The sequence below is a fragment of the Zootoca vivipara genome, chromosome 15 (assembly GCF_963506605.1).
Source record: "Zootoca vivipara chromosome 15, rZooViv1.1, whole genome shotgun sequence".
In the NCBI taxonomy this organism is placed as follows: Eukaryota; Metazoa; Chordata; class Lepidosauria; order Squamata; family Lacertidae; genus Zootoca; species Zootoca vivipara.
Genome location: NC_083290.1, coordinates 12,773,649 through 12,798,115, shown reverse-complemented (window position 1 = coordinate 12,798,115; position 24,467 = coordinate 12,773,649). Strand labels below are relative to the sequence as shown.

The window sequence follows — 24,467 nt, the reverse complement described above, 5'->3', positions numbered from 1 at the left end:
TACTCAGAGTTCGATCAGCCTTAGATGCAATCCTCTGGATATAGACTACATGGCCATTCCTTGTCTCTTCTCCAAAACGAAGAAGCATAAGCAAATCTTGGCACAATCCAGGAGGGTCCAGGAGGGGCTTTGATCCCCCCTGGTGGTAGTCCATAGCATCCTAGGGATTCCCACATCACGTTTTGCTGCTACTTCCTGTGCTCCTTGCTGCCACGGCACAGTTCACACATACCTGCAGCCTGGTTTCCCCCTGCGCCCCTTGCGCACTTCAGCCGTCTTGTATTAGCAGATACATCTTACCCTTGGGCAGGGCAACATTCAGGGCTGCTAAGAAAAGCTTGCAAGCTTCTAATTCTGTATATTTTGAGTGCTCTAGGGAGGAGGCTCTGTTTAAGTGGCCTTGGGCACATCTGGTCTTGAGCTGGTCATGGACTCTCGTCCAGTAGTTAAGCACATTCTTTGCATGGGGAAGGTTTCATGTTTTTGTCCCCAGAATCTCCAGCTAGGGTTGGAGGGGGGAGATTCCTCTCTGAAATCCTAGAGGTCCCTGTGGACGGGCCGTGGTGTGATTGTGTTTCGGACAGCTTCCTGATCATCATCTCTGATCACCCTAGAGCTTAATGTAGGGCGATGAGGTGTCTTGCTGGCGATTCCACCCTGCAGTCAGGTTAGAGAAACCTTCACTCCGCTTCCCGGCAGCGTCCATTGATCCTGCTTAACCTTAAACATTTAAAGTTCAATTTACCATTTAGGGAGTAAAAGGTATCCAAAGGGACTTGTGGCCATTGATTTTGTGTCAGGGCTGGAGAGCGAAAATTTAAGCCGTGCTGCTGCACCTCCAAGATAGCCGCACTCTGCCACTGCGTGGGATCATTATTTACCTTTGGCTCATTTTCTCCCCTCGCTTTCTTTCTTTCTCCCCTCCCCACCCCAAACAGAGGTGACAATAAAAGCACTTAAAGAGAAAATCCGGGAATATGAGCAGACCCTGAAGAACCAAGCGGAGAACATTGCTCTTGAAAAGGAACAAAAGTTGCAGAATGACTTTGCTGAGAAAGAAAGGTAAGTTAACATGTGCAGGTGGGGCATTTCTGTATTCCCCGCTCCCAATCTTTCCCTTTTGAAAGAAGAGCATATTGGATCTGGTTTCTAACCCCTCAGGCAGTAAGGACTGGGCAGGGTGGTGGTGAATGCAGTGGTAGTGTTTGTTTTAATATTGTATTTATCATTATAGACCATCCTTCATGTAAAAGGTAAAGCAACACAGCTAAAACTACAATTACAAATAAAACATAGCCGTTAAGAAGACAAGTGAGATCATGGGCAGCATAAAAATTTAAAAATCCATTTTAAAAGCCCGGGGAAATAGAATGACTGCTCTGATCATGTATGTGAAGCGCTTGAAAGTTCTTAAATGTGCTCCAGAAATGTGAAGCATGCATATTATCTATATTAATAAGGCTGTCTAGTGATTAGGGGTTTTGATTCCGACCCTGTACTGCTCACCCTTTGGCCCAAAGGTAGCACACTAGAGAGCATGCACATGAAAACAACCGTCCATGGTTGGGGAACTGTTATTTTTTTGAAAGGAGCCATTTTTTCCCATCTTTTGGGGCACAAACTTGTTCTGTGTTAGATATCAGTCAGGTGCATGTATTTAAAGCAGGGGTGGGGAACCTCTGTCCCACAGGCCAATCTGGATCGTTAAATGATTCATTGAATGCATTTATAATTGCTGATTTGCTCATAAGCTTACAAATAAGCTCCCAAATAAGTATCTTCTGAAAAAGAAAGGGTCCACCAAATGACAGGTGTGCAAGAATTTTTAAACTGCCTGGCACTTTTTTCGACATTGACTTGCCTGCATTAGGGCAATGATGTCCATCCCTGAAGATCAGATTGGTCCATTGATGAGTGGGGAGAATTGATAATCCAACCTGCACAGATCAGCTGAATGGCTCACAGGGGGGAGGGTCTCCAGACCCACTTTTGGTCTCACCCATTGCTGGTATGGCCAACAAGCCCTCAAACCAAAAAAGGTTAGCTATCCTTGTTTTAGGGAATGCACTCAGAGGAGCTTGCTTCTTTTGAAATTAGACAGTGGAAGATCTCCTTGGTTCCAACCCTGCGTAAGATGCATTTTTATGTTTCTATTTTATGTTACATGGAGATGAATATATTTTAAGTTGTGTTAAGTTGTTTCCTTGGCTTTCTCCTTACAGAATGTTGCAAGAGACGCAGGTTTCGACAGCCTCAAAGCTGGAGGAGGCTGAGCACAAAGTGCAAACGTTGCAAACAGGTTTGCTATTTGACTGATTCAAACGGAGAAGGGGGAGGTGCTTTGGGTTCATCGAAACATTGGCCACCTGCTCTCTTTGACCCAGAGCAGATGCAATGCTATCGGTTTCCGAACCATAGTTAGGAGACAGCAAGCCTGCCATGCATGAGCTCACTCCCACTCCCCTCCACTTCCTACGTGGATTTCTGATGAACTTTGGTACTATGGGAATGGCTTAGAACCAAGCTTAGAACACACGAAGAACCCAAAGGAGGCACATCTATCCCAGCATCCAATCTTCACAGTGGTCAATGATTTGCTCATGGGAAGCCATGCTCAAGCAGGACTCTCCCCTCCTACCAGACCAACTCTGCCTGTGGCCAGTTAAATGTTGGGTCCTCAGCCCTCGACAAGCACCCTGGGATCTTTGTGGCCACCAATGGCCTTTTTTGAGGAGGGCCCTCTTATACCCCCAAACCTGGGACCAGACCAGACCAGTCTGTTGCCTATGACTCAGCTGCCTCCCTCCCTCCCTCCGTCTCTCCTTCCCTCTCTGCCAGTAGCTTGTTCTTGACTTACCTGCTCTTGCTTCCCTGCCTGAGCTTCAGCCTGCCTGGCCTCTTTCCCATCTGAAGCCAGAGCAGGTCCCTGTTTTAACTGGCACAAATGGTTTGTGTCACAGAAGCAGATCTATAAACGGAATATAATGTGCTTAGCTAGATTCAGCGGGACAGAATCTGGAAACTTTCACTGTTCCTGAAAGAGAGAGAGAGTATGTCTGTGTGTTTTCTAAAGGAAAGAATTTTGAAAAGCTTTTAAGCCTTGTTTTTCTGCAATGTGATTTTGTTTGGTCAGGGAGAAAGCTTAATGCAAGATGACTTTTCAGACAGAGAACAGTTTATAGTTCAATAGTAATTGAGTAGTCCTTTTTTATCATTATGTCGCTCTTAACATGTCAGTAATGCCTTGGCATGTTGCTTTCCCCCATCTATCCCCTTCAGCCTTGGAAAAGACACGGACAGAGTTATTTGACCTGAAGACAAAATATGATGAGGAAACAACGGCAAAGTAAGACTTCTTGGCTCCTCTTTAGATATACGGCGCGTGTTTTTAGTACTCTGCCATCTTCATCTCATTGGGTTAAGCAAAATAGATTTTTTTTAAAAAAACAACAACCCGGGCCTGTTTCTTAGACCTGTGCATGTGATGACTTCGTCTACTTAATATTTTTTTCCTGATATAAGTGTAAGTGCCTCCGCAGGGTGCAGCAGAAACACAGTAATTCTATGGTTCTATATGCTTGGATTAGCATAGGAACAATTACATTGGGGGGGGGCGGCGCAGGTGCCCATGTAGTGGGTCTTAACATTTCAAGAGCACCATGGTTGCTGTTCCTTATCGCCCCAAATCCACACAGGCATGAAAGTAGCCAAGATGATCTTGATGCCAGCATATGAAGTTGCTTTAAAGTGAGTCTGGCGCTCTGACACTGAGAGATTGCCACTGCCCAAGATTTAACCCATCTTCTTGATGGAACTAATGTCACACACCCACACCCCACTTTCCAACAAGATAGGTTTTTCTAAAATGAAAACCTTGTGGTGGTGGTTATTTCTCCATCCAACGCCATTGATTTATGGGACCAGCAGCACTAGATGTCCCTTGCTAACACAGCAAGCAACTAACGGCATTCCTACAGATAACCTCAGTGAAAAAAGGGCTCAGGTTGCTCCCAAGGAGTTGGATTTGTGTATACCATTTGTCCAATGAGGAAGCATGCCCCCAAAGATTCTGTATTGCCTATCTCTGCGGCAGTGAAGGTGTTAATGACTACAACAAAAATGGCTTTGCAGCACGTCAACTGGGATACTAGAATCTGAAATCGACAAGATGCCATCAGTAAAGTTTTCCATGTGTAGGCTTGAAATAAAATGCAATTAGGCCTTTATGTGCAGAACAAGGATCCATTGATGACTACAGCTGGTCTTTGTTTTCATCTGTCACTGAGTGTGGGAGGTAGAAAGTGCTCCTCTTCATGTTTATTAATGCAGGATTCCTGAGACAAATGGCAAGCACAGTTTAATGTTTGTTGGGACATGGTGGGGCTTGCCAAAACAGTTGTGTAAGAGGATTTCAAGGTTTTCAGATTGCGGCTCTTCCTAGGTTAAATAAATGGATGTCAGGCCTGCCTGTTTCTCTTCAGGAGGCAAGCCAAGCAGGAGAAGCCTGAGAGAAGCAGAAGCAATAAATGGGGAGCACTTGGAGGAACTGGGCAAGAGGAGACAAGACTTGGCAGCGAATGAAGGGTGAGGGGGGGAGACAGGACAAGGAGAGACATGGTTGTTCTGCCAGGATGGTTGAAGGGAGGAACCCCAGCTCAGTGAGAGAGCCCCTGCTTTTGCATCTAGAAGATCCCAGGTCCAGTCCCCAGCACCTCTGTCATCTATATGTGCATATTTCAAATTTCCGGTGGGATTTCTGCAATAGCCACTTTACCTTACGAATTTGCACATGTCTTTTAAAATGTAGGTGCTGTGGGACAGGGACTTAGAGAAAGTAGGTAGATTGCAGTGGGGAACTTCTTCTAGCCTCTGGGTGAGATCAGAATATTCCCATTTGAATGTGAACCAGATTTTACAAGTGGGCAAAGTTGCACATCTGTCAGTCAACTGACATCACACTTTCGAGTCCCAATTGTTGGGACTTCAAAGCCAGTACAAATGTTTGAACGCCCTTTTGCTGTTTGTGTAGAAGAGGGTGCTGAGAGTCGTCCCCCAGCCCTGACTGGTGAGTCATCCATATCCAGCCCTGGAACCCTGATCATGACATGCCTTGTCCTTACAGTTGATATTGTAGGTGAATGTTTAGCTGCACCAGCTCACAGCCGTACCATCATTTGACCATTGTGTGTGGGCTTCAGGCTTGTGCAGTCCAGAATGGGAAACTGCAGTTTAATCTAGGTTTCCCAGACTGATCTGGAGGCAAGCTAGTTTGCACTAGACATGGCTTTCCCAATCTGCCCATCTTGGCAAACTCTAGTTGTTGCAGACTTGGAAGCGAGAAATGGAATTGGAGCGCATGAAGGGAAGAAGGAGCTTGGAAGCCCATCTATGATAAGAAACCATTGTTTGGTGATGAGTCTGAAATGGGCAATGTGATTAAAATTAGGTAGGTCAACAAATGGACAGATACTTTGGTTCTGTGGAAAAAAGCAGGGTTCTCTACCATCGTTTTTACTGCTTTCGCCTCACAGTCTTCACCAACAGCATGGCTATTGGCCAGGGATGATGCAGTCCGAAACATCTGGAGAGTACCAGGTTGGGGAAGGATGCTATACTGTAGTGGATCTCTCTATAGCTGTGTTGTTAATGATGTAATCACTCACCTCAGTGTTGTAACATTGACTGAGAGCCAGTGTTGGACTACCGTAGGACTGGGGAGACCAGGGTTCAAATCCCCACTAAGCCATGAAGCTCCTTGGGTGACTCATGGGCAAGTCACTGCCTCTCAGCCTGACCCACCTCCCAGTGTTGCTGTGAGGATAAAACGGGGTGTGTGGGAACCTTGGAGGAAAGGCAGGATATAAATCTAATTAATTTTGTCATTCTTATAGTCCAGCTTTCTAGCTGAATGGCCTGACAAGGTAGCTTTTTTTTTAAAGCAGCACTGCATCTAAAATTTCATCAATAATTTAAAAACCAATTTAGGTCCTTAAAAACCTAATATATAAGCATAACTAGGAGTAAAGCGCTCTGAGATAAAATGCAAGTCTGCAGAAGGAAATGCCCACCGTGACACACTGCCTATTTCTAACAGGCTGCCTTGCCCACTGTGAATGTGATCCAAGCAGGATATGGCACCAAATGGGACCTCGGTTTCTCCTAATAGAAGAGAGGCTGAAACCTCTAGCCAGAAGCTGATTAGCTTTAAGCGCCTTCAGTCACATAGCGTAACCCCTGTCTCTTTCTTCCCCTCACCTTACCAGTGCAGCCTTCAGCCCTTAATAAGGTGGCAATTCACATTTGTGATCAGCACAGCTGTGATGTCCTGGAAATGCACTTGCTGGCTGGGGAACAGCTGCCTTCTGGGGAATGACGGAGAATAGCAGGGGGATTCTGTGGGTGCTTTTCTTCCCTCTGCGCCCCTCTCTCCCCAGGCAAAAATATTAAAAGGTGGATTTTAGTAGAAGTGTCATTCTAAGCTATGGGGTGTGCGGCTTTTAGTTGGGTTGGGGGTTTCTTTTGTTTCCCTGATGGTGGTTTTGATTTCTTGGGAAGGGGTATGCTAGTGCTTTCTCCTTAAATATTCATACTATTTCCCCCCTGGGATTTGTTTTTGGTAATTGATGAAATTGATGAGGGGCCTGGCATTGTTGGAGTGGATGTGAGAAGCTTGAGTGGGGTTTAGGAATGTAACTGGCCTCCCATGTTATCCCTCCTGCTCCCTAAAATCTGAGGGAAAGGCTCCTTTCTGTGTCCCAATGTTGCTGGGTTCTAAGTTGGTCTGGAGGCAAGGGAGGGCCCTTTTCTGTCGCCTCTCCCCAGTTGCAGAGCTTGATCCCATGGGAGGTTTATTTGGCCCTCTGCTTTTAGCTTCTCCTTCCAGTTGCACTTTTTATCAACCTTTTGATAACCTTTTTATCAACCTTGGGTTTCAGCTGATACGATTGTTGATTGTTTTACTGTATTTTGATTGTTGTTAGCTGCTTGAGTGTTTGTTTGGTAAGTGGAAAGGCAGCAAATAATTAAGCATTCTTGAGACAGGTTTGATCTTTTAATTCCTGTGTCAGGTTTGGGTGCTAACTATGCCCCAGTGCAGGATTTTGTGGCCCCCAAAGGATGCCTTGCAAACAAACCCTCCCTACTTTGACTATCTTCCCAGTTGATTGGCAGTTGTGGCCTGGAGGGCTCTCTCTGGATGTCTGGAGCCAGACAGCATGGTGGGTTTCAGGGAGACTTCCCCAGAATTCAGCCAGAGAGGGAATTTCAGATTGCTGCCCTGTTTGAGAAAAGGCTTCGCATTTCTCTTTTTTATCTGGCAGATTGTACTCAAATTGTCTCCTCTGTAACATTTCTAATCTCCACCCAACTGTGCATAATCAGGTGTGCCTTCCCTTGATATGAATATCTGAAATACTGTGGTAATGTTTCTATATTTAAGATCTTCAGAATCTTAAAACTCAGCTTTTTAAGGACCAGTGTTGGATAGTGTGTGAATTTTCGTGCTGCCATCGTGTTTTACTTTGAGGCCCGTAATACGAAGAACAAGTTTTTCCTAAAGCACAAATGCTGCATTAGCTACGCTTGAGCTCCCAGGTCCACAATGTTTTTACGTGTCATGTTATGCGTATTAACTGAACCCCCACCCAGCCTTGTGATCAGTTTTTCTCTCTTCCCAAATAGGCCTACTATTGCTTTGTTGCTCCCATAGAAATGTAGACAAGTCGATCTGCGGCTCTGATAGCAAGCAAACATTTCACCAACAGCAGTATCATCTTACCTGCTTTGTTTCTCTCTAGATGCTGCTCACTGTGCAGTTTGACTGCTGGGTTTTCAGGACGATGGTCTCGCTAAGGTTACATTTTGGTCCTTATCTGAGAGTAAATGTGGAGCAGGGGGGCGGCGGAAATAATATAATGGGAGTACAATTTGCTCCACAAAGGGGTTCCCACCTCTGCTCTGCTCTCCCCCCTCACTCCAGCTTGGAAATCTCTCCTGTACCCTCCCGTAAAGCAAATTTAATATGGCACCAAACAGCTGGCTGGCTTGGAAACTGAAAAGTTTCCTTTCCAAGAGAAAGGGAGGGAGATAATTGAACGCTTTGATTTGTTTCATGGTTTGTTTGCCCTTTCATTCCTTTCCCGAGGTGCTGTTTGTTGAGGAATGTCTCCAATTGCCAGGGAGATGGTGGGGTGTCTAATACTTTCCCGCCAGCACTCCTTTCAGCCAGAGCCGAGGACCATGGCAAGCCTGCGACATGCATTTTTAATGCAGAACTCTATACCCCGGCCCTTGCAGCACGGCGGCACTGCCCTCTCTGGAGCTTTCAGATTTAACGCTCCACTGAACAAAGCACAGGCTCAGGGCAGTCGGCATCAGCTGGCATTAACCCCTGCGCGGACCAGTTAATTTCCCCACAGAGTCAGCCAGGGAGACGGCGAAAGGCTTTTGTTCCGTTGATTTGATTATTTCCAACATTGCAATGGTGCCTTCAGATACAGATTTATTGTTGGTCTCATTCGGATCCCGATTGCTGCAATCTATCAGCATGTAGGACCCTTCCTTTCTTGTGGCTAACTCTTTGCAACAGCACGCGTAGATCCCTCTCCTCTCCTCTTGAAGAAGCATGGGGATTACGTGGAGTTGAACATATGTAGCTTCCTTGTACTAAATCAGAGCATTCGCCCACCTAACCCCAGGCTGTCTACTTGTACTGGCAGCAACTTGCCAAGGTCTCAGTTCTTTTGCAGCCATGTTGCGTGATGATTCCTGGGTTCAGACCTGGGGACATTGCAAATAGATTCATACCGTTGAAAACTTTCCTAGCCACAAACTTCACTCTGGGAGACTGCCATTTAAAAAATATTTATATTTTATTAAGGTGATTTCAGTTAAATGAAATAAAGTGATATTTGGGGGGGGGAGTGGGGGGGAGAAAAACATCAAAGATACATATAAAAGCAACAATGTGCAAAGAAAAGAAGAAGCAATATACAGTATTTCCATACATTCTTGTATAAATTGGTATAGTGTTATTGTCCTGGTACTTATGTAAATGTTAATAGCCTACTACATTTTGTATAAACTCATTCCAAATGCTATATATTTATCCATACAGAGTCTGTGCCTGTAAGCAGTCCATTCATAAATTGCCAGTGATGTCATAGTGTCAGTCCATTGATTGAAGGATATCATATTTTTATTTTTCCAATTCCTCAATCTCTTGGCCACCATTAGGGCACGGAAAAACCACTTCCATTGTCCCGTTGACAATTTCCATACTGCAGGTATAGAGTTCAATAAAATATTCTCGGCTGAATGATTTAATTTTTTCTCCACAGTCATAGTTCCAGAGTCCAGCACTTTCTCCCAAAACTTGTTAAGAATACTGTACAAACATGTGTTTCAGAGAGACGCTGTCCTTGCCACATCTCCAACACTGAGTTATCTCTGCTAACCCTTTTTTATACAACTGTAACTCCAGACTCTGCCATGTGCACCTATCAGCATAGGTCATGAAGGCTCCAGGAATACTGCATGCTTTCTCCAGAAATAAGGATGAGTGTTGCCTCTGATCACACCCATAATATTAATGTGTTAACAATTGCATTAGAGGGGAGAACTGTACACCTACCATCCATAATGGGAGAAAGAGTCTTGCATGTTTAAAATGTGATAGAGGGAGATGTTAGCTGCAGAGAGTCAGACTGGATACAAAACAGGCAGAGGTGTTAATGGCACTCAGCAAAGGATTTACACTCAAGCAGTGTTTAAAGTGTTTGCCTTGAGCCCTTTTGAATTGCATGCACAACTTGACTTTAAAGTGATACCACAGAAATACATTTACACTTTTTAACAATTGTGGGCAGGCTTACGTTCTTCAGCCAAAAAGTATGCCCATTTTCCCTGTGGTATTGGAGAGGAAATATCAGCAGGGCAGAGAAATCTGAACAAAGGGCAAAAAGTTTATCTGGAGGAGAAAGATTTCCCAAAGCTCAACTAAGCCCCGTTGGGGCGAGGGCCATTTTCTGTAAAGAGAGTTGGCAGGAACTAAGCCCTGCTTCCTGTCCCTGGGAGCAGCTGCTTCCCAGTTGGGTCATGGGTTTCTTCCTGACCCAACTGAGAACAGGAATCCATAGTAAGAAAACCCCTTCTTTTCTTTACTTTTTACTAAATAAAGCCTTCCCCATTCCTCTCAACCAGACACTCTTCCATTGAGGGTCAAAACAGATGTGACACAGCAGAACTGTGATCAGCTCTCCCAATGTTTTTTTCTAAAACTTTTCAAGTTGCTGGTGGGGAAAGAGAGGTGATCTGATTTTTGATTGGAGCAATGACGTGATGGGGGTGAGGGGTACTTAATCTTTTTCTACTACTCAGTTTCTCCAACTGAGATCACACACAGCTGTTACTTGCCTCACAGGGTGGGGAGAGATTTGGTATATTTTGCCTTCTCCACTGAAGCCAATTGCAGCATTGAAAGTGGGGGGAAGGCAATTCCAAGTAGGGAAAAGGGAAACGTTAAAGCACCCGAACCTTTGATCTGATCAGAGTCTGAACTGGGGGATCATACATTGGGACTAGATAATGTGAAGCTTGAATTTTATAGGTCTCTACTGATCTCTCTCTCTCTCTCACTCACACACACACACACACACACACTCGCTTCACTGCACCACATATTCTAATACAGAAATGAAAATCAAAGCCACCTGAGCAGAGCAGAGTGGGATAATGTGTACACCTGTGAAGGGACGAGAGAGATGGCTCACCTGGCCAGTTTGTGACTAAGCCCCATAATAGGAGATCATTGATCTGGAGCAGGGGTCCCCAGACTTACCGCGCAGTGGGCCGGTGCCTGCCGCGCCGACTGCGCGGCGGGCTGGAGGACAGGGGAGTGCGCGCGCAGCGGGCCGGAGGGCGGGGGAGTGCGTGCCCGTGCGCATGCGCACACGCACACGGGCGGGGAAAATGGCAGAAAATCGCTTGTGCACATGCGTATGGGCCTTCCCCCGACCCGGAAGTGCATCGGAAATGACCTCTTCTGGGTCAGGAGAGGCCCATACGCATGCGCACAAAGGATTTTCGGCGATTTTTTGCCGATTTTTAAGATCGTCGCCGCGCCGTAAGAGCGGGCGGCGGCGGGGGGCGTCGCGGGCCGGATTGGGAGGCCGATTGGGCCGCATCCGGCCCGGGGGCCGTAGTTTGGGAACCCCTGATCTGGAGGGTAATATGGTACATGCCATCTCAATTCTTACTCTTTCAGGCTTGCCTCTTATGGCAAAAGCAGAAGGAAACTGCGGTTGTGCTGTAAGCTATGCCTGCGTGCTGGTGCATCCAATGCCTAAGTACTGCATCAATAGAATCACATTGTTCTCTGGGGCGAAGTAAGCGCTCTTTTTTATTGCTGGAATGGAGCTTGGAGATAACAGAGACTTCATACAATGGCATCACAATTTGGCCCAATTACTTTTGAGCACCAAAGTACTATTATTAAGGGTTTTCTTAAGCACATGCTTGCACAGCCCTGGAGATGGATATAAGGGAGACCTTTTCTGGCTCTAGAAGCATCTTAGGGGTCCCAATCCTGCCATCAAATTAGCACAAGGGTACCCTTGCTCCTTACACGTGAGCCATATAATAGTAAACGGTGCTTGGAGGACACACCCGACTGACCTCCCTTGATTTCGTTGCAAATAGAAGGCTCTATTTTGATGGTGCTTCTTAGATTCTTTGCAGCCTGGTGGAATACTTTAGTTTTCAGGAAGCATATATCTGGAAAAACGAGGGCCCTTCTAGATCAGATCAAAGGTCCATCTAGCCCAACTTCTTCCTTCCATCAATGACCACCAAGTGTCATCAATTCAGATCAAACAGACTGTGTTTGCACGCAACACTTAAGCTAAACTCTCTAAGTGACATTTTGCAAGCCATTGCCAGCATACTTTCAAATCTTAAAATTGCAGCCTTACAGACAATGTTTATTACAGGGGGTGAGGTTCTCCCCCAAGAGGTACAAAAGCCATCCATTACATTGTGACTGCGTGGGATTTACTCCCCTGCCGAGTGCTGAAGTGTCCAGCAGGTGCAGCAGAGTTTGACTTAAGCAACATCAAAGTCCCTAACCAGAATATTCTATAGAACCTTGCGCTGCAACATTCGGCCAAGGGCAGCCTCACTGTTGGTGCCAAATGCTCGTGCAACTTACGTAAGTCTCTCTTTTCTGCAAATGCTAGCAAGGAAACAAATCTCTGTTTTCCTCTTATAGTGGGAAGCAACCTTTTCTTTTACAGAGCTCTGTGCGCTGCAGGTGAATCATGGGCAAGGCTTAAGGAAGGGCTTCCAAAGAGTGACCGGTTCGCAGGTTAACAGGCATTAGATCAGCAGCTTTTAAATTTTGCATGAAAGGTCTCTGCTTATTACAAGAACGAGGTATGCTATTTCAGCAGGTTTATGGCGAATCATAAAAATAGTCAAGATTCCTCTGGCAGGCCTTATGCTGCTAGGGGCTGGAGCAGACATACTGGAGCTGCAGTTAAGAGAGCAGGGGCCGGACACAATATTTCATGCCTTCTCCCCACACCCCCTCCCTGGCTCCAGTTGCCTGCTGAGGGGTCTCCCTTCATATAAACTGCCAGGAAGTCAATTCTCCGTGGTTCTCCTTTAAAGACCCATGAACTGATTGCAGCAGCATCTTTTGCAGACTAGAACCCACTTCGTTGCATGAAGGTAACACTCACTGCATCTGAAGAAGGAGGCTCCAGTCCAAGTAAGCTTACGCCATGTCAGTCTCCTTGAAATGAATGCAGTCCATATATGGACAGAAGGTATCTCCCTGGATATAACAGTTTTCACACACAGGGCAGACTAAAGATAATAGTTTGAGTTCCTCACTTGAAGCTTTATAAATTTATATATTGTAACATCAAGAATGGAAATCATTAATTATAACTGAAATGTAACTGACATTACTTAAGACTATGGAACACAGTGATATAAGATCGGAAATGCACCCAAACCACCATGCTGGGAGCCACTTTAACTAAAATGTATTAATTGCAAGTTGATTGGCACATTGATAATTGTATAATTTGGGAATTAATTGACATTGTTATAATTTGGCTATTATTAGGAGTATATTGGAAAACATATCTATCTATCTATCTATCTATCTATCTATCTATATAAATATGTAAACTGGGCATGTCCGTTCCTCTCTAATGTTCAATGAAACCGCTTGTCCGGATAGCGTTGAAATCTGGACACAACGCCACATGCGAATAAGAGAGTAACCTAAGACACTTTCCGTACACAGATGTCACACCTGGGCCACGTAAAACCCCGTGTTTCAGAACACACAACTCACCCCAAAGTGCATGCTGGGAAATAGAACCCAGAAGCTGACAGTTCCTTTTCCAAGGGTGGGGTGGGGGCCAAGGAATGGAGATACAGGGCGAAGGCCTTGGCTCGCATTTACATACTAGGCCAAGCCAAGGCCTACAGACTAGACCTCGGCTCTACTTTACAGCCTACAGACTAGGCCAAGTGGAGCCCTGGGTGGGGGGGAGGAGGGGCCCGAATAGGTCATGGGTTGAGCCAGGGTGGGGGGAGTCACAGGGATGACCCGGGAGGGGGGACGGGATACCTCATCGGTCACGACAGGATGGGAGGGAATCACAGGGATGAGACACAACAACGGGGGAGAGGAAAAAACACATGGTCTGGGGACGGACGGACACATCCCCTTTCCTGGGAAACAAGGACCCTGAGTGAGGCACAGCAATGCGTGCCCGGGCCAGCTAGTTTCATTGCCTACTTTCATTCCATCAATAATAGTACTGCAATGTTTAATCAGTTAGGGAATAGTCTACTTTTTAAAACGTTGAACAACTAAAAAATAATACCTTGGATAACTGGGTACTAGACTTTTAAAAAGCAAATATTATTTGTAATTCAAGTATTTACAAAAATTATAGGTGGTAAGCACTATCTGTAAAGAGGGCTTATCCCCTTCTCTCTCTTTCTCTCTCTCTCTCTCACACACACACAAATGAAGGTATCTCTTCTAAAACATTGCCTGCTAAATCTCACATGTACATCACCTAAAAACAAGGTAAATAAGAGTTTTGTTTCATAACTATTGTTTGCTCATAGGAAACTAAAACTCATCCTGTTAATTGACTCTTTAATTGAGTGGTCACCCTTCTTAGCATAATATTGCCTAGGTCCTGTGGCTTAAACCTGCCTGAAGTTAACTGAGAAGTCCATCAAGGCAACACATAGGTACATTCCAATGTAACTCATCTTAAGCTGAAGTTTGGACTGCCCTCTATATGAGAAGAATTTCTGAATCTTCTTACTCGGTTTAGAATTGCTTCATGTGTTACATGATCAAAGGCTTCTGACATGTATATATGGCAGGCAGCAAATGAATTGCGGGGAAAAACAGGGCTTAATTCTCTGAGCCATAATTTGGAGGTGGTTGTTGTTGGTTACAGTATTATGATTCTTTGCCTGCTGAAAATGAGAGCCTTGAACAACAGCTTTTGATCATTCTTTAGCTCACATTCTTGAATATCACCTGTATCTTTTGCTGCTGTCTACATGCTGTTTTATTGAACATGGAAAATTAACACACTGCTGGGCTGCCCAAGGCCAAACTGAGGGTCATCCTCTCTATATATTTTTCCTGACTCAGACTCTGTGTTGAAACTAAAGAGAAGGGGATTTGCTGTTTGTGGACCCAGCAGCACTAAAACAGCAGTGTCAGGAGTGGAGAAGAGAACCTACTGAAAATGAAGTTGTAGATTTTGGTGAAAATCAGCTGTCATTTTTGTTGCCTTGTTGCATTCTAAAATGTAATGGTGGCCTGGGAGGAGGGATACTGGATCACAGCTTGCCAGTTTGTTTTTCATCTTGGCAGGAGTGGTTTTCAATATTATTTGCTTTTGTCACCCCATGAGAATTGAGTGTACCCAACTGCACACTTCAGATGCTCATTTCAGAGGAAGATCAGTAGCGGTGGACAAGATAGTTTTTAGTGAAATCTGTCCATTTCCTTCCTTTTATGGGATATTTAGACACCCAATTCTGTAGAGCAAGGTTGACCAGCATTTGTTCTCAAGGGCCATTCAGTTCTCCAGATAGTGATCCAAAGGTCAGAAGTGTGGTTTGGTTGTTGCGTGATCAGGCTGTGCATTAAATCTGGTGCCACCTGGCAGTGAGGGCTTCACGGTTATGGAACACTGTGTGCTGGAGCAAAGGAGGGCATATTGCATACAAAATCCCAAGGTAGTATAACATGAAAGTGTGACTTTCCTCTCACACACCACTTCAAGGTGGCATTCCACAGTTTGGGGGTTTGCAGCATTCCTCTGGGCTGTCAGTTGGTTTCCCATTTCTGCTGGAGTGTATAAAGCCATTCAAGGGATGGATGGATAGATAGATAGATAGATAGATAGATAGATAGATAGATAGATAGATAGATAGATAGATAGATAGATTTTCTACTATTTTATGTAAGGCTGACCCTGTCACAAAGGGCATTGCACATAGGTTACCTACAGTAATTGTTTTCACCAGTTACCACCTTGTCCAAGTTGACAATGAGTATTCAGAATGCAAATGAATGAAGGTGAACTGCAAGTGCCTAGCAAAATATGTAAACGTGTGTATTCCCATTTTTACACACTGGATCTGTTTGAAGAATGTGTATTCTTTTCAGGTATCTTCAAAAACATGATTGACCTGGTTTTCCCTTTGCAACAGTGCCAAGAGGCAAAACGTTTACATGTTGGACAGTGTCCATCCATTTTGTTGTCTTAATATTCCTGGGAAGAAAGAACTTTACTTAGTGTGGGACTTTATCATTACGATTTCTTGAACAGTAGCTTTTTAAACCACTCTTGAGCATAATCCTAATGCACCGCTCCTGTAAAGTCCCTCGAACACCAAAAATTGTAGTTCTCCGATTCCTTCATTCTAAAGAAACCCCAGCCCTGCCACACACACACACACACACACACACACACACACACACACTTCACAAAGTGAACAAGAGAATATTCCTCCCCCCTTTGTTAAAGTCCTAAGTTTATGGTTTACTTTGTAACGTTTATTAAGCTGACGAGCTGGCTCTTGACACAGTTGCACAGAATTTTTGGAGCAGCCTAATAACTTCCTGTCTGTTCCTTAATTATTTAAGGTTTATTGAAGGTTTTCCGTAAAAGTCCAGCAGATAAATCTGTACCAGTTGGACATAAAAAGTTTCTCTCTCCAGTTTAACTCTTTTCCACCAGCCCCCATTAATAGCAAAGGAGAGAGCGTCAAATTGAAACGAGAAAAATAAACTCTCCTCTACCTAAAAGATCTGCCATGGATATCTACTTTACCTAACAATTTTGAGAGGCAATGCAGTTGGACATCAGAGATGCTCATGTGAACCATAATTTGTTCACCAGCGCTCATAATAATCTTAAAAAAACGATTGGGTGTAAATTATTGTTATTGTTAATATTATCAAACACACACACCCCCAAGATTTGCTCAAGCTGAAAAATGTTTTAACATTATCAACACAACAAAACAGATTATTTCCTCATGTTTGATACCGGTACTTAGGCTAATTTAGCAAAATTAGCATAGCTGCTATTATAAAACACTGGAATTAACTTTAAAAAGTGTAGTATTATTACTTTTAGCAAGGTTAGGTAAAATGCAAAGCATTTTTAGAACTCGCTGTAGTCTCTGGCTTTTATCCTGGAATGGCAGGGTCAACCTCCATATACTTTTTTATTTATTGGATGTAAACCAGAAACAAAGCAAAGTAACAGTAGCTATTAAAATGTGAGACTTTTTAGAAGGAGGTTTGCAAAATGGTTCATTCTCTCTAAGCATCATCAGCCTTGTGATTCATTGAATATTTAAGCTGGATCAAATAATCAATTGTCTTATGTGCCAACCCTTCATTTAAGAGCTGGCTTGTGCCCTCTGGGGTTTTCTCCCTCCCTCCTTTTGTTTTCTTAAGACTCCTCTCTCTGCTGTATCAGAAACTGCCTCTGAACCTCCCCTCTGTTGCAAAATCAGCTTACTGCGCAGCATTGTGGGCTACTGGCAGGGCTGGCCTGCCCATGAGGTGGCAGGCTCCAGACAGCGGGGAGGTGTGGCAGATCTGCTTCCTGCACTTGTAAGCCACTTCCTCCTCTGCTGTGAGCCCCACCCACCCTGCTCCTGGGTGGCAGTGGGCAAGCAGTGACAGGCAGGCATGCGGGGAGGGGGGGCATTTTCTGCAAAATCTCCTGGCTGCAGGTCTGAGAAAGCCACATCTTGAGCCTCCTTGGGAGACCGGAAGTAGCTATGAACCCCAATCTTCTCTATCCCTTCCACTATTTTCTTTGCCATTTTTAAGTCAGGAGTGCAATGCCGTTCTTTTATTTGAGTGAATTGTACAGTTCCCCAATATCAATAGCAGGTAGGGTTTTTTTTTTATTTGCAAGAGGTTGTAATAAAAAAATTTAGCAGCGCATTTTAACAAGCCCTTGTGGCTTCATATTAACAGTTACTCGGTGCAATAAAAAGAAGAAAACAGCAACGGGGAAAATGTTACTTTTTTCCCCTTGCCAAAAACATTACCCTGTCCAGCTAATAAAACAGAAACGTTTGCCTCTGCAGTAAATTTCAAATATATATTCTCTGTGGGTTTTTGGTCCTCCCGCACGTGAAAAATGAAGTTACAACAAGCCTTTCATGCCTAGGAAGTGCCACAAGCAGAACTGGCAGGTGACCAACATGTTGCATATGTTAAGTGAACTCTTTGTATGTAGTAGGCTGGCAGTAAGTTCTGGACAGAGAAGATTGTGTCTAATAGAAGCCCCTGGCTCAAGGTGTGTGATGGCTGGTAGTTTAGATTATGTTAGAATAGGATTAAGAATATCTCTGCAGATCGGACCGAAATTCTATCTAGTCCAGCATCCTCTTTTCACCAGCACCTAAGCTTATGCCTTCAAGATGTCCACAGACTGAAGGCAATAAGCCCACTCTTGCCATTGTTCCCTAGAAAATGGTACTCTGACTCCTGTCGGCTTCCAAACATGGTGAGACCAATTCACCATCATGACTAATAGCTATTGATAGACCTGTATCCTTCCCCATGTATTTATCACTAAATTGCCTTGCGTAGCATCTCAGCCTACGGCCATCACCACATCACAATGAATTCTGCTTTGCACACATTTGCCAAGTAACTGGCAGTCAATGGTTACAAGACAAGATCCCTAAATGGAACATCCGTGTTCAGAGGCAGCGTCGTACCTCTGAATACTTGGCTGCTGGGAGCAAATAGTAATGGATGGCAATTACCTTTATTCACTTTTGTGGAAGTGGGAATTCTGGGCCAGTTCTGTCTGGGTAGTCTTTTTTTAAGTTCTTCTGGAAGTGCGTGTTGGCAGAAGTCTTCAGTAGTGCTTTTGCTGTGTTCAGTACTGGAAATGAAACAAGGTCCAGAGATGGATCAGATGGTTGCTTTTCTGTAGGCTCAGCGGTTCAGCACCATTTGAAAAGCTGTTACCATGCACCAATAAATTAGAGGTTTGTTGTTGGTTTAAATGCTTTAATTAAAATATTTATCACCTGCCTGAGTTCTTGAGATAGAAGCTGCAAGCCCAACACAAAGTTTATAGTGTGAAAAGTCATTCCTCCCCTCAATTCCTCATCGAATTTCCAAGCAACTTTAAATAGGATTAGGGTGTCTTTGCGCTGCAGTTTACCTTAGGACCTGCCCTTTAAAAAAAAGTGCCGTAGAATTAGCAGAGATACACATTTCCATGAACTATGTAGCTACAGAGAAATCCTCCCCACCACCACGAAACAATGTGGCATTTTGAATGCGTGTGTGCACACAAAACCTGTACAAACATTGATATATTTGATTGACTATAGCTATCTATACCAAATTTGGGGATATTAAGTCAGTCACATAGAAGAGATGGAATCAAGAAGATACTTATGCTGTTATGGACACCAGACATTTATGGAGTCACATTAAGAGTATATTAATGGTGTTGCACAATATTGGCTTTGTCTTTTTGATGTAGCCTCCTCGCCCACTTTTTGGGGGCAGGGGGATAACATAACGAGCCATGCCACAGTATATAAATTAGCACATAATCAAGAGTTACTCTTGCAGTTTTGAAGAGGCGACAAGAATACATCCCCCCCCCCATAGACTCACATTTGAAAGAGTAGTTTCTGAATGGGAGTTCTCCGTGTACTGTTTATGTTCAAGTCTGCTTGGCCCATCTGATCCCATGGTAGCAACTTGAAAATCCTTCCTTACCATTCATGGTGTTACCATGCTACAAGGAACCAGCATGTCAAAATCCATGTTCTACATTGAGATGGGATTTATTAAGGGTCTGAAACTGGAGAAAGTTTTGTCTGTTAATATTTCATTGAAAACTGATGAGTTAGGATGATCAGGGGTAGGGAGTGACTACCCTAAAAATCAGTTTGAAATCAGTGTGTTTGTCCTTAACCTTGCTTTGTCACAAATATATTGCAGAGATGTAGCATAGTGTGTGGAAAAAAAGAGATGAAAAAAAAAATCAAACACTGGAGTGCAAAGCTACCCACAGGTGACCAGTAATTTGACTCAATCATTGATTAATGTATCCTATTTCTTGTTTTCTTCCAGGTCTGATGAAATTGAGATTATCATGACAGACCTTGAAAGAGCAAATCAGGTAAGGTTTTTTTTAAGCCAGTATTGTCAGTTGGATTGTAAAGACAGCCTTGAAGTGTCTTGCTTATCAAGAGTTGTAGCACTGCAACGCCCATCAGCTTCATGCATGACCAAAGTCTAGGGATGATGGGAATTGTAGTCCTACAACATCTGGAGAACCCCCACCCATTCCACTTTACTATTTTGTCTGATGCAGAGCCTAGCAAGCAGAGTTTCACTTGCCTTGCACACATTCTGCTGAACATTCTGTTGCCTTAGCCAAACCTATGACACAACGCTAATGTGAGGATAAAATGTGCCACCGTGGTTTCCTTGGAGGAAAAGGAGAAATGTATTTGGCCGTTTGAGACTTTGCTTTTAATCAATCACAGGTTCCTTAGAGGAGGGGCAGGATAAAAAATACAATGTGGGATTTTATTTTGTGTGGGTTTTTTGTTCTTAATAAATATTGTTTCATTGTTTGTATTGTGTTTCAATTGTAGCATCTGTTTTACAAGCTGCCTATTGGACATTTGTTATGGGGCACCTATATAACTACAGTTATGCTGGATCATCCATGTTTTCATTGACCGAAACAGGAATAGCCCTCCAAATCATGTTCTACTTGTCATGTCATCCTGGCTGGGGCTGATGCAACTTGGAGTCCAAATATCTCTAGAGCAGCACATTGGCTTCCCCTGGATTAAACATCTTTCCCTAGCTTGCAAGCTTCACCCTGTCTGTGTGGGCAGGAGAGAGAAATAGTGGTGGAGAAAAGAGGCTTGACAAAAAAACATTGTGCTTGTTTCAGGCAAAGCAGGCTGAGGATCTCTTAATTCAGCATTTACTCGTGAGAATTATTCCCACGAGGAATCTTGCAGCACAGCCTGCTTTGGCTGGGAGTATAGAAGGCAATTGAATCAAAGGGTTCCATTTCCACTTGCATTCATCCAGCCTGGGAAATTCAGTGGGCCGCAGCATTTGTGTCAGCAGGGGATTCCTTGCTCCTAGCGTTAAATTGCTGTCATAATCGCTCAATTATTTCTTCCTTGTACTGTTTAAAATAAAAATCCATCACATTCTGAGGCTCTCCCTCCCCCCATCGTTTATTAGGTTGAGTGTTTAGGAAAATCAATTATACTCAGCCGGGCATGAATTGATGAATGTTCGTGCAATAATTGCCAGTTGTTAAATCAAATGTACATTCTCTTCCCCGCTACACCCTGTGGCCCCCCTCCCGAAAAAATATTTTTTTTACAAAAATTTATACAGTATATATATATATATATATATATATATACCCTTTTCATTTCTTTCAGAGAGCAGAGGTAGCTCAAAGAGAAGCCGAATCCCTGAGGGAGCAGCTCTCATCCGCTAACAAATCTCTCCAGCTAGCTACTCAGATCCAGAAAGCACCCGATGTGGTAAGAGGCAGTATATGTACACTTGGTTTTGCCCTTTTCTGAAACACCTCCAGCTCGGCTTCTTGCGCTTTGCTGCCGGGCAGAGCTGAGGTTTTCAGCTGCCGCCAGAATTGTGTTTCTTGGGAATCGCCTTTCCCTTGGGCTGCCTTCAAGTTCAGCTGCTTATTGTGCCAGGTTTGGAGCAGGGACATTGATTGGGGGGGGGGGTTTTAGCAGCCTTGCCTTTTTCATAGGGGAGCTGTAAAGGGGGTTGCTCATGTGGAGCTCTATGCTTTGTTTAGCTCATAGATTTCAAAGATTTTAGATCAGTAGAAGTTTTCAGACTTGCTTCAAGGGCAGCCCCATGTAGAGAACATTACAGTAATTTGACCTATTAAGTTGGAAATATTTTTGTCACCCCTTTCAACAGACATGTTTTCATACCTTTCAGGAGCAACCAAAGTAAAACCGGGGGGGGGGGGCGGACTTTTCTGAGTTGCCTGTCTCTGATACCTGCCCTTTAATCTCTTGCCTCTGCCATCATTTCTGGATGAATTACAGATGTTTTTAGGCCTGCTGTTTTGCCAGGGTGTGATTTCTCTCTATCTCTCTACCCCTTTCTCACTTCAAACCCCACCCCTCCTTCTGTTAGGAGCAGGCCATCGAGGTGCTGACAAGATCCAGCTTGGAAGTAGAACTTGCTGCAAAAGAGCGTGAAATCGCTCAGCTGGTAGAAGATGTGCAGAGACTCCAAGGCAGCCTCACCAAGCTCCGGGAAAACTCCACCAGCCAGATCTCTCAGCTTGAGCAGCAGCTGACCGCCAAGAACAGCACACTCAAAGTAAGGTCCCCCGGGGCTCTCTGCTCCATCTTTCTTTTGAGATGGGACCAGAGGCACAGACAAGTTGCATCAGAGCCCAAGAGCCCTGGTGGATCAGCCCAAAGGCCTATCTAATCTGACCTCCTGTTTCCCAAGGTGGCCAATCAGATGCCTGTGGGAAGACAGTAGCCCTGTCCCACTTCTGGTACACAGAGACATGGTACCTCTGATCCCATAGGTAGTATGTGGGCATCATGACTAGTGGTCAATGTATGCCTGTGGTGCTGTTGTAAGGGGCAGTCTTTTCCCCCGGTGCAATGTGACCAAGCTCCTTCCAGCCCTTTGTTTTTAACTTTTAACATCCTCCAGCACAAATGACAATTTCTCAGTGGACTTGCCACAGTGAGTCCTACTTAATCATGTTCAAGATTCAGATCCATTCCGTTGTAAGTCTTGCTGAAGCAAGAGAAAACAACATTTGGCATAAGAAGGAGCAAGTCTTTGTTTCTGTTACGTTTATATTCCGCCTCTCCTCCAGTGAGCTCAAGGCAGCGCACACAGTTCTTAGTTCTCCCTCTTCCCATTATATCCTCACAACAACCCTATGACATAGGATAGGTGGTCAAAGTCACCCAGGAGACTTCATGGCTTAGTAGGGATTTGAATCTTGATGTCCCCCATTCCTTGTCCACAAATGTGAAGCACTTCACTGCACCAGTTCACATGGATTCCATTCTCTCCCCTGTCCAGGAATTTGGGTGCTGCTCACAGGTTCGAATTCTGAGCATCACTGCTTTGCTCAACAAACAAGTGTTGCCAGCTCTCAGGGTGCTCATTCTGGCCTCCTCATCTCACCATCCCTGATCGGGAAGCAAAGCAAAAGTTATGGGTGGTGGTGTGGATTACGAAGCCCATCTTTACGATTTGAAACTGGCCCTGTTATGATAATTGTGGTTGTTGCTTCTGAAAATGTCTGCAAACCAAACACATGATTCACCCCTGAGCTGTGGGTCCTGCCAGAGAGAACTGCCTTACAATGAATCAAACCACTGATCTTTCTCACCCAGTGTTGTCAACCCTGTCTGGTAGTGGCATTGGATGGCAGGGGAGGGAGGGAGTTAACGTGGCTGTCCTGGTTCAGTTGTTGTTGTTGTTTAGTCGTTTAGTCGTGTCCGACTCTTCGTGACCCCATGGACCATAGCACGCCAGGCACTCCTGTCTTGCACTGCCTCCCGCAGTTTGGTCAAACTCATGTTCATAGCTTCGAGAACACTGTCCAACCATCTCGCCCTCTGTCATCCCCTTCTCCTAGTGCCCTCAATCTTTCCCAACATCAGGGTCTTTTCCAAGGATTCTTCTCTTCTCATGAGGTGGCCAAAGTATTGGAGCCTCAGCTTCACGATCTGTCCTTCCTGGTTCAGTAGCAAGAATCAAAACTGGTACATTTATTTTGGGGGAAGGGGTTAAGAAGAAAAGGATGCAGCTTTCTGTTTTGAATGCAGGCCATCTGAAAATATTATGTAATTATTTAATAAAGGCCTTAAGGGTAGGACCTGGAAGAGGAACCGTTTTTGCTTCTTGGCTGCTTTTTCTTGTTCATTCTTTGTACCCAGTGAGTAGGTTAATAAACTTAGATTGGCTTCTTGATAAGATGCCTTTTCCTGAGCTACTGCATGGGAGTCTCCCCCCACCAACTCCGCTCCTGTTAGTGCATCATTTTGCAAGCTCCCAGAGGGTGTATTTTTAGACCTTGCGTGACATTAGAAACATGCCTTTTATTTTGTCTGAAAAAAACGAACCAAGTCGATAGTTGGAGCCAGATATTAGTTCTTCCAGATTGTCTCACAGCTTGAACCTTTTGTTCTGCTTTGCATTTTGCTGGGTTCTTCCAGACAATTGCTATGCTAATCTCTTCCCACAACTGTTGGAGTGAGGTGTGGTGAGATGGGGGGCACTTGGTGCCTAAATGGCCTGATTTGGTCAGACTGTAGGTATCTCCTCTTTCTGCCTTGGTGGGCATCATGTTTTCTGGATCAAGAGGAAGGCCATTCCTCTGATCGGGATAACACATCCCACGGGTGATGACAGGCAGGGTCCTCAACAGTCTTCTGCCTCCTCTCCAGGGAATGGGGCCATCCCACCCACCAATCTGATCCTGTCTGTAGTTTTTGTTGGGTCTGACTTGTCAGGTCGAGGAATTTTAATCTAATCAAAATAATGCTGCCCTTTTTCTTTTAAGCAACTGGAAGAAAAATTGAAGGTGCAAGCTGACTATGACGAGGTTAAGAAAGAATTAAAGTAAGTATATATATATGTAAAAAAATTCCTTCGGTAGCACCTTAAAGACCAACTAAGTTTTTATTTTGGTATGAGCTTTCTGCACACGAAAGCTCATACCAAAATAAAAACTTAGTTGGTCTTTAAGGTGCTACTGAAGGAATTTTTTTATTTTGTTTCGACTCAGACCAACACGGCTACCTACCTGTAACTATATATATGTATATATAGTTGAAATCAGCAATACATTTTT

At 44.3% G+C, this 24,467-nt stretch overlaps 1 protein-coding gene across 11 annotated transcripts in view; it reads left to right on the top strand.

Moving 5' to 3' along the window:
• The window catches only part of CUX1 (cut like homeobox 1), a 264,706-nt gene that overhangs the window by 144,354 nt on the left and 95,885 nt on the right, over positions 1–24,467 (top strand). For all 11 annotated transcript variants that reach the window (XM_035138890.2, XM_060268524.1, XM_060268521.1 and 8 more), the window contains 7 exons: positions 939–1,062; positions 2,223–2,299; positions 3,280–3,346; positions 19,688–19,736; positions 21,034–21,138; positions 21,770–21,958; positions 24,177–24,235. In XM_035138890.2, the coding sequence (XP_034994781.2) occupies positions 939–1,062; positions 2,223–2,299; positions 3,280–3,346; positions 19,688–19,736; positions 21,034–21,138; positions 21,770–21,958; positions 24,177–24,235 (670 nt within the window). The remainder of the gene's footprint in view (positions 1–938; positions 1,063–2,222; positions 2,300–3,279; positions 3,347–19,687; positions 19,737–21,033; positions 21,139–21,769; positions 21,959–24,176; positions 24,236–24,467) is intronic.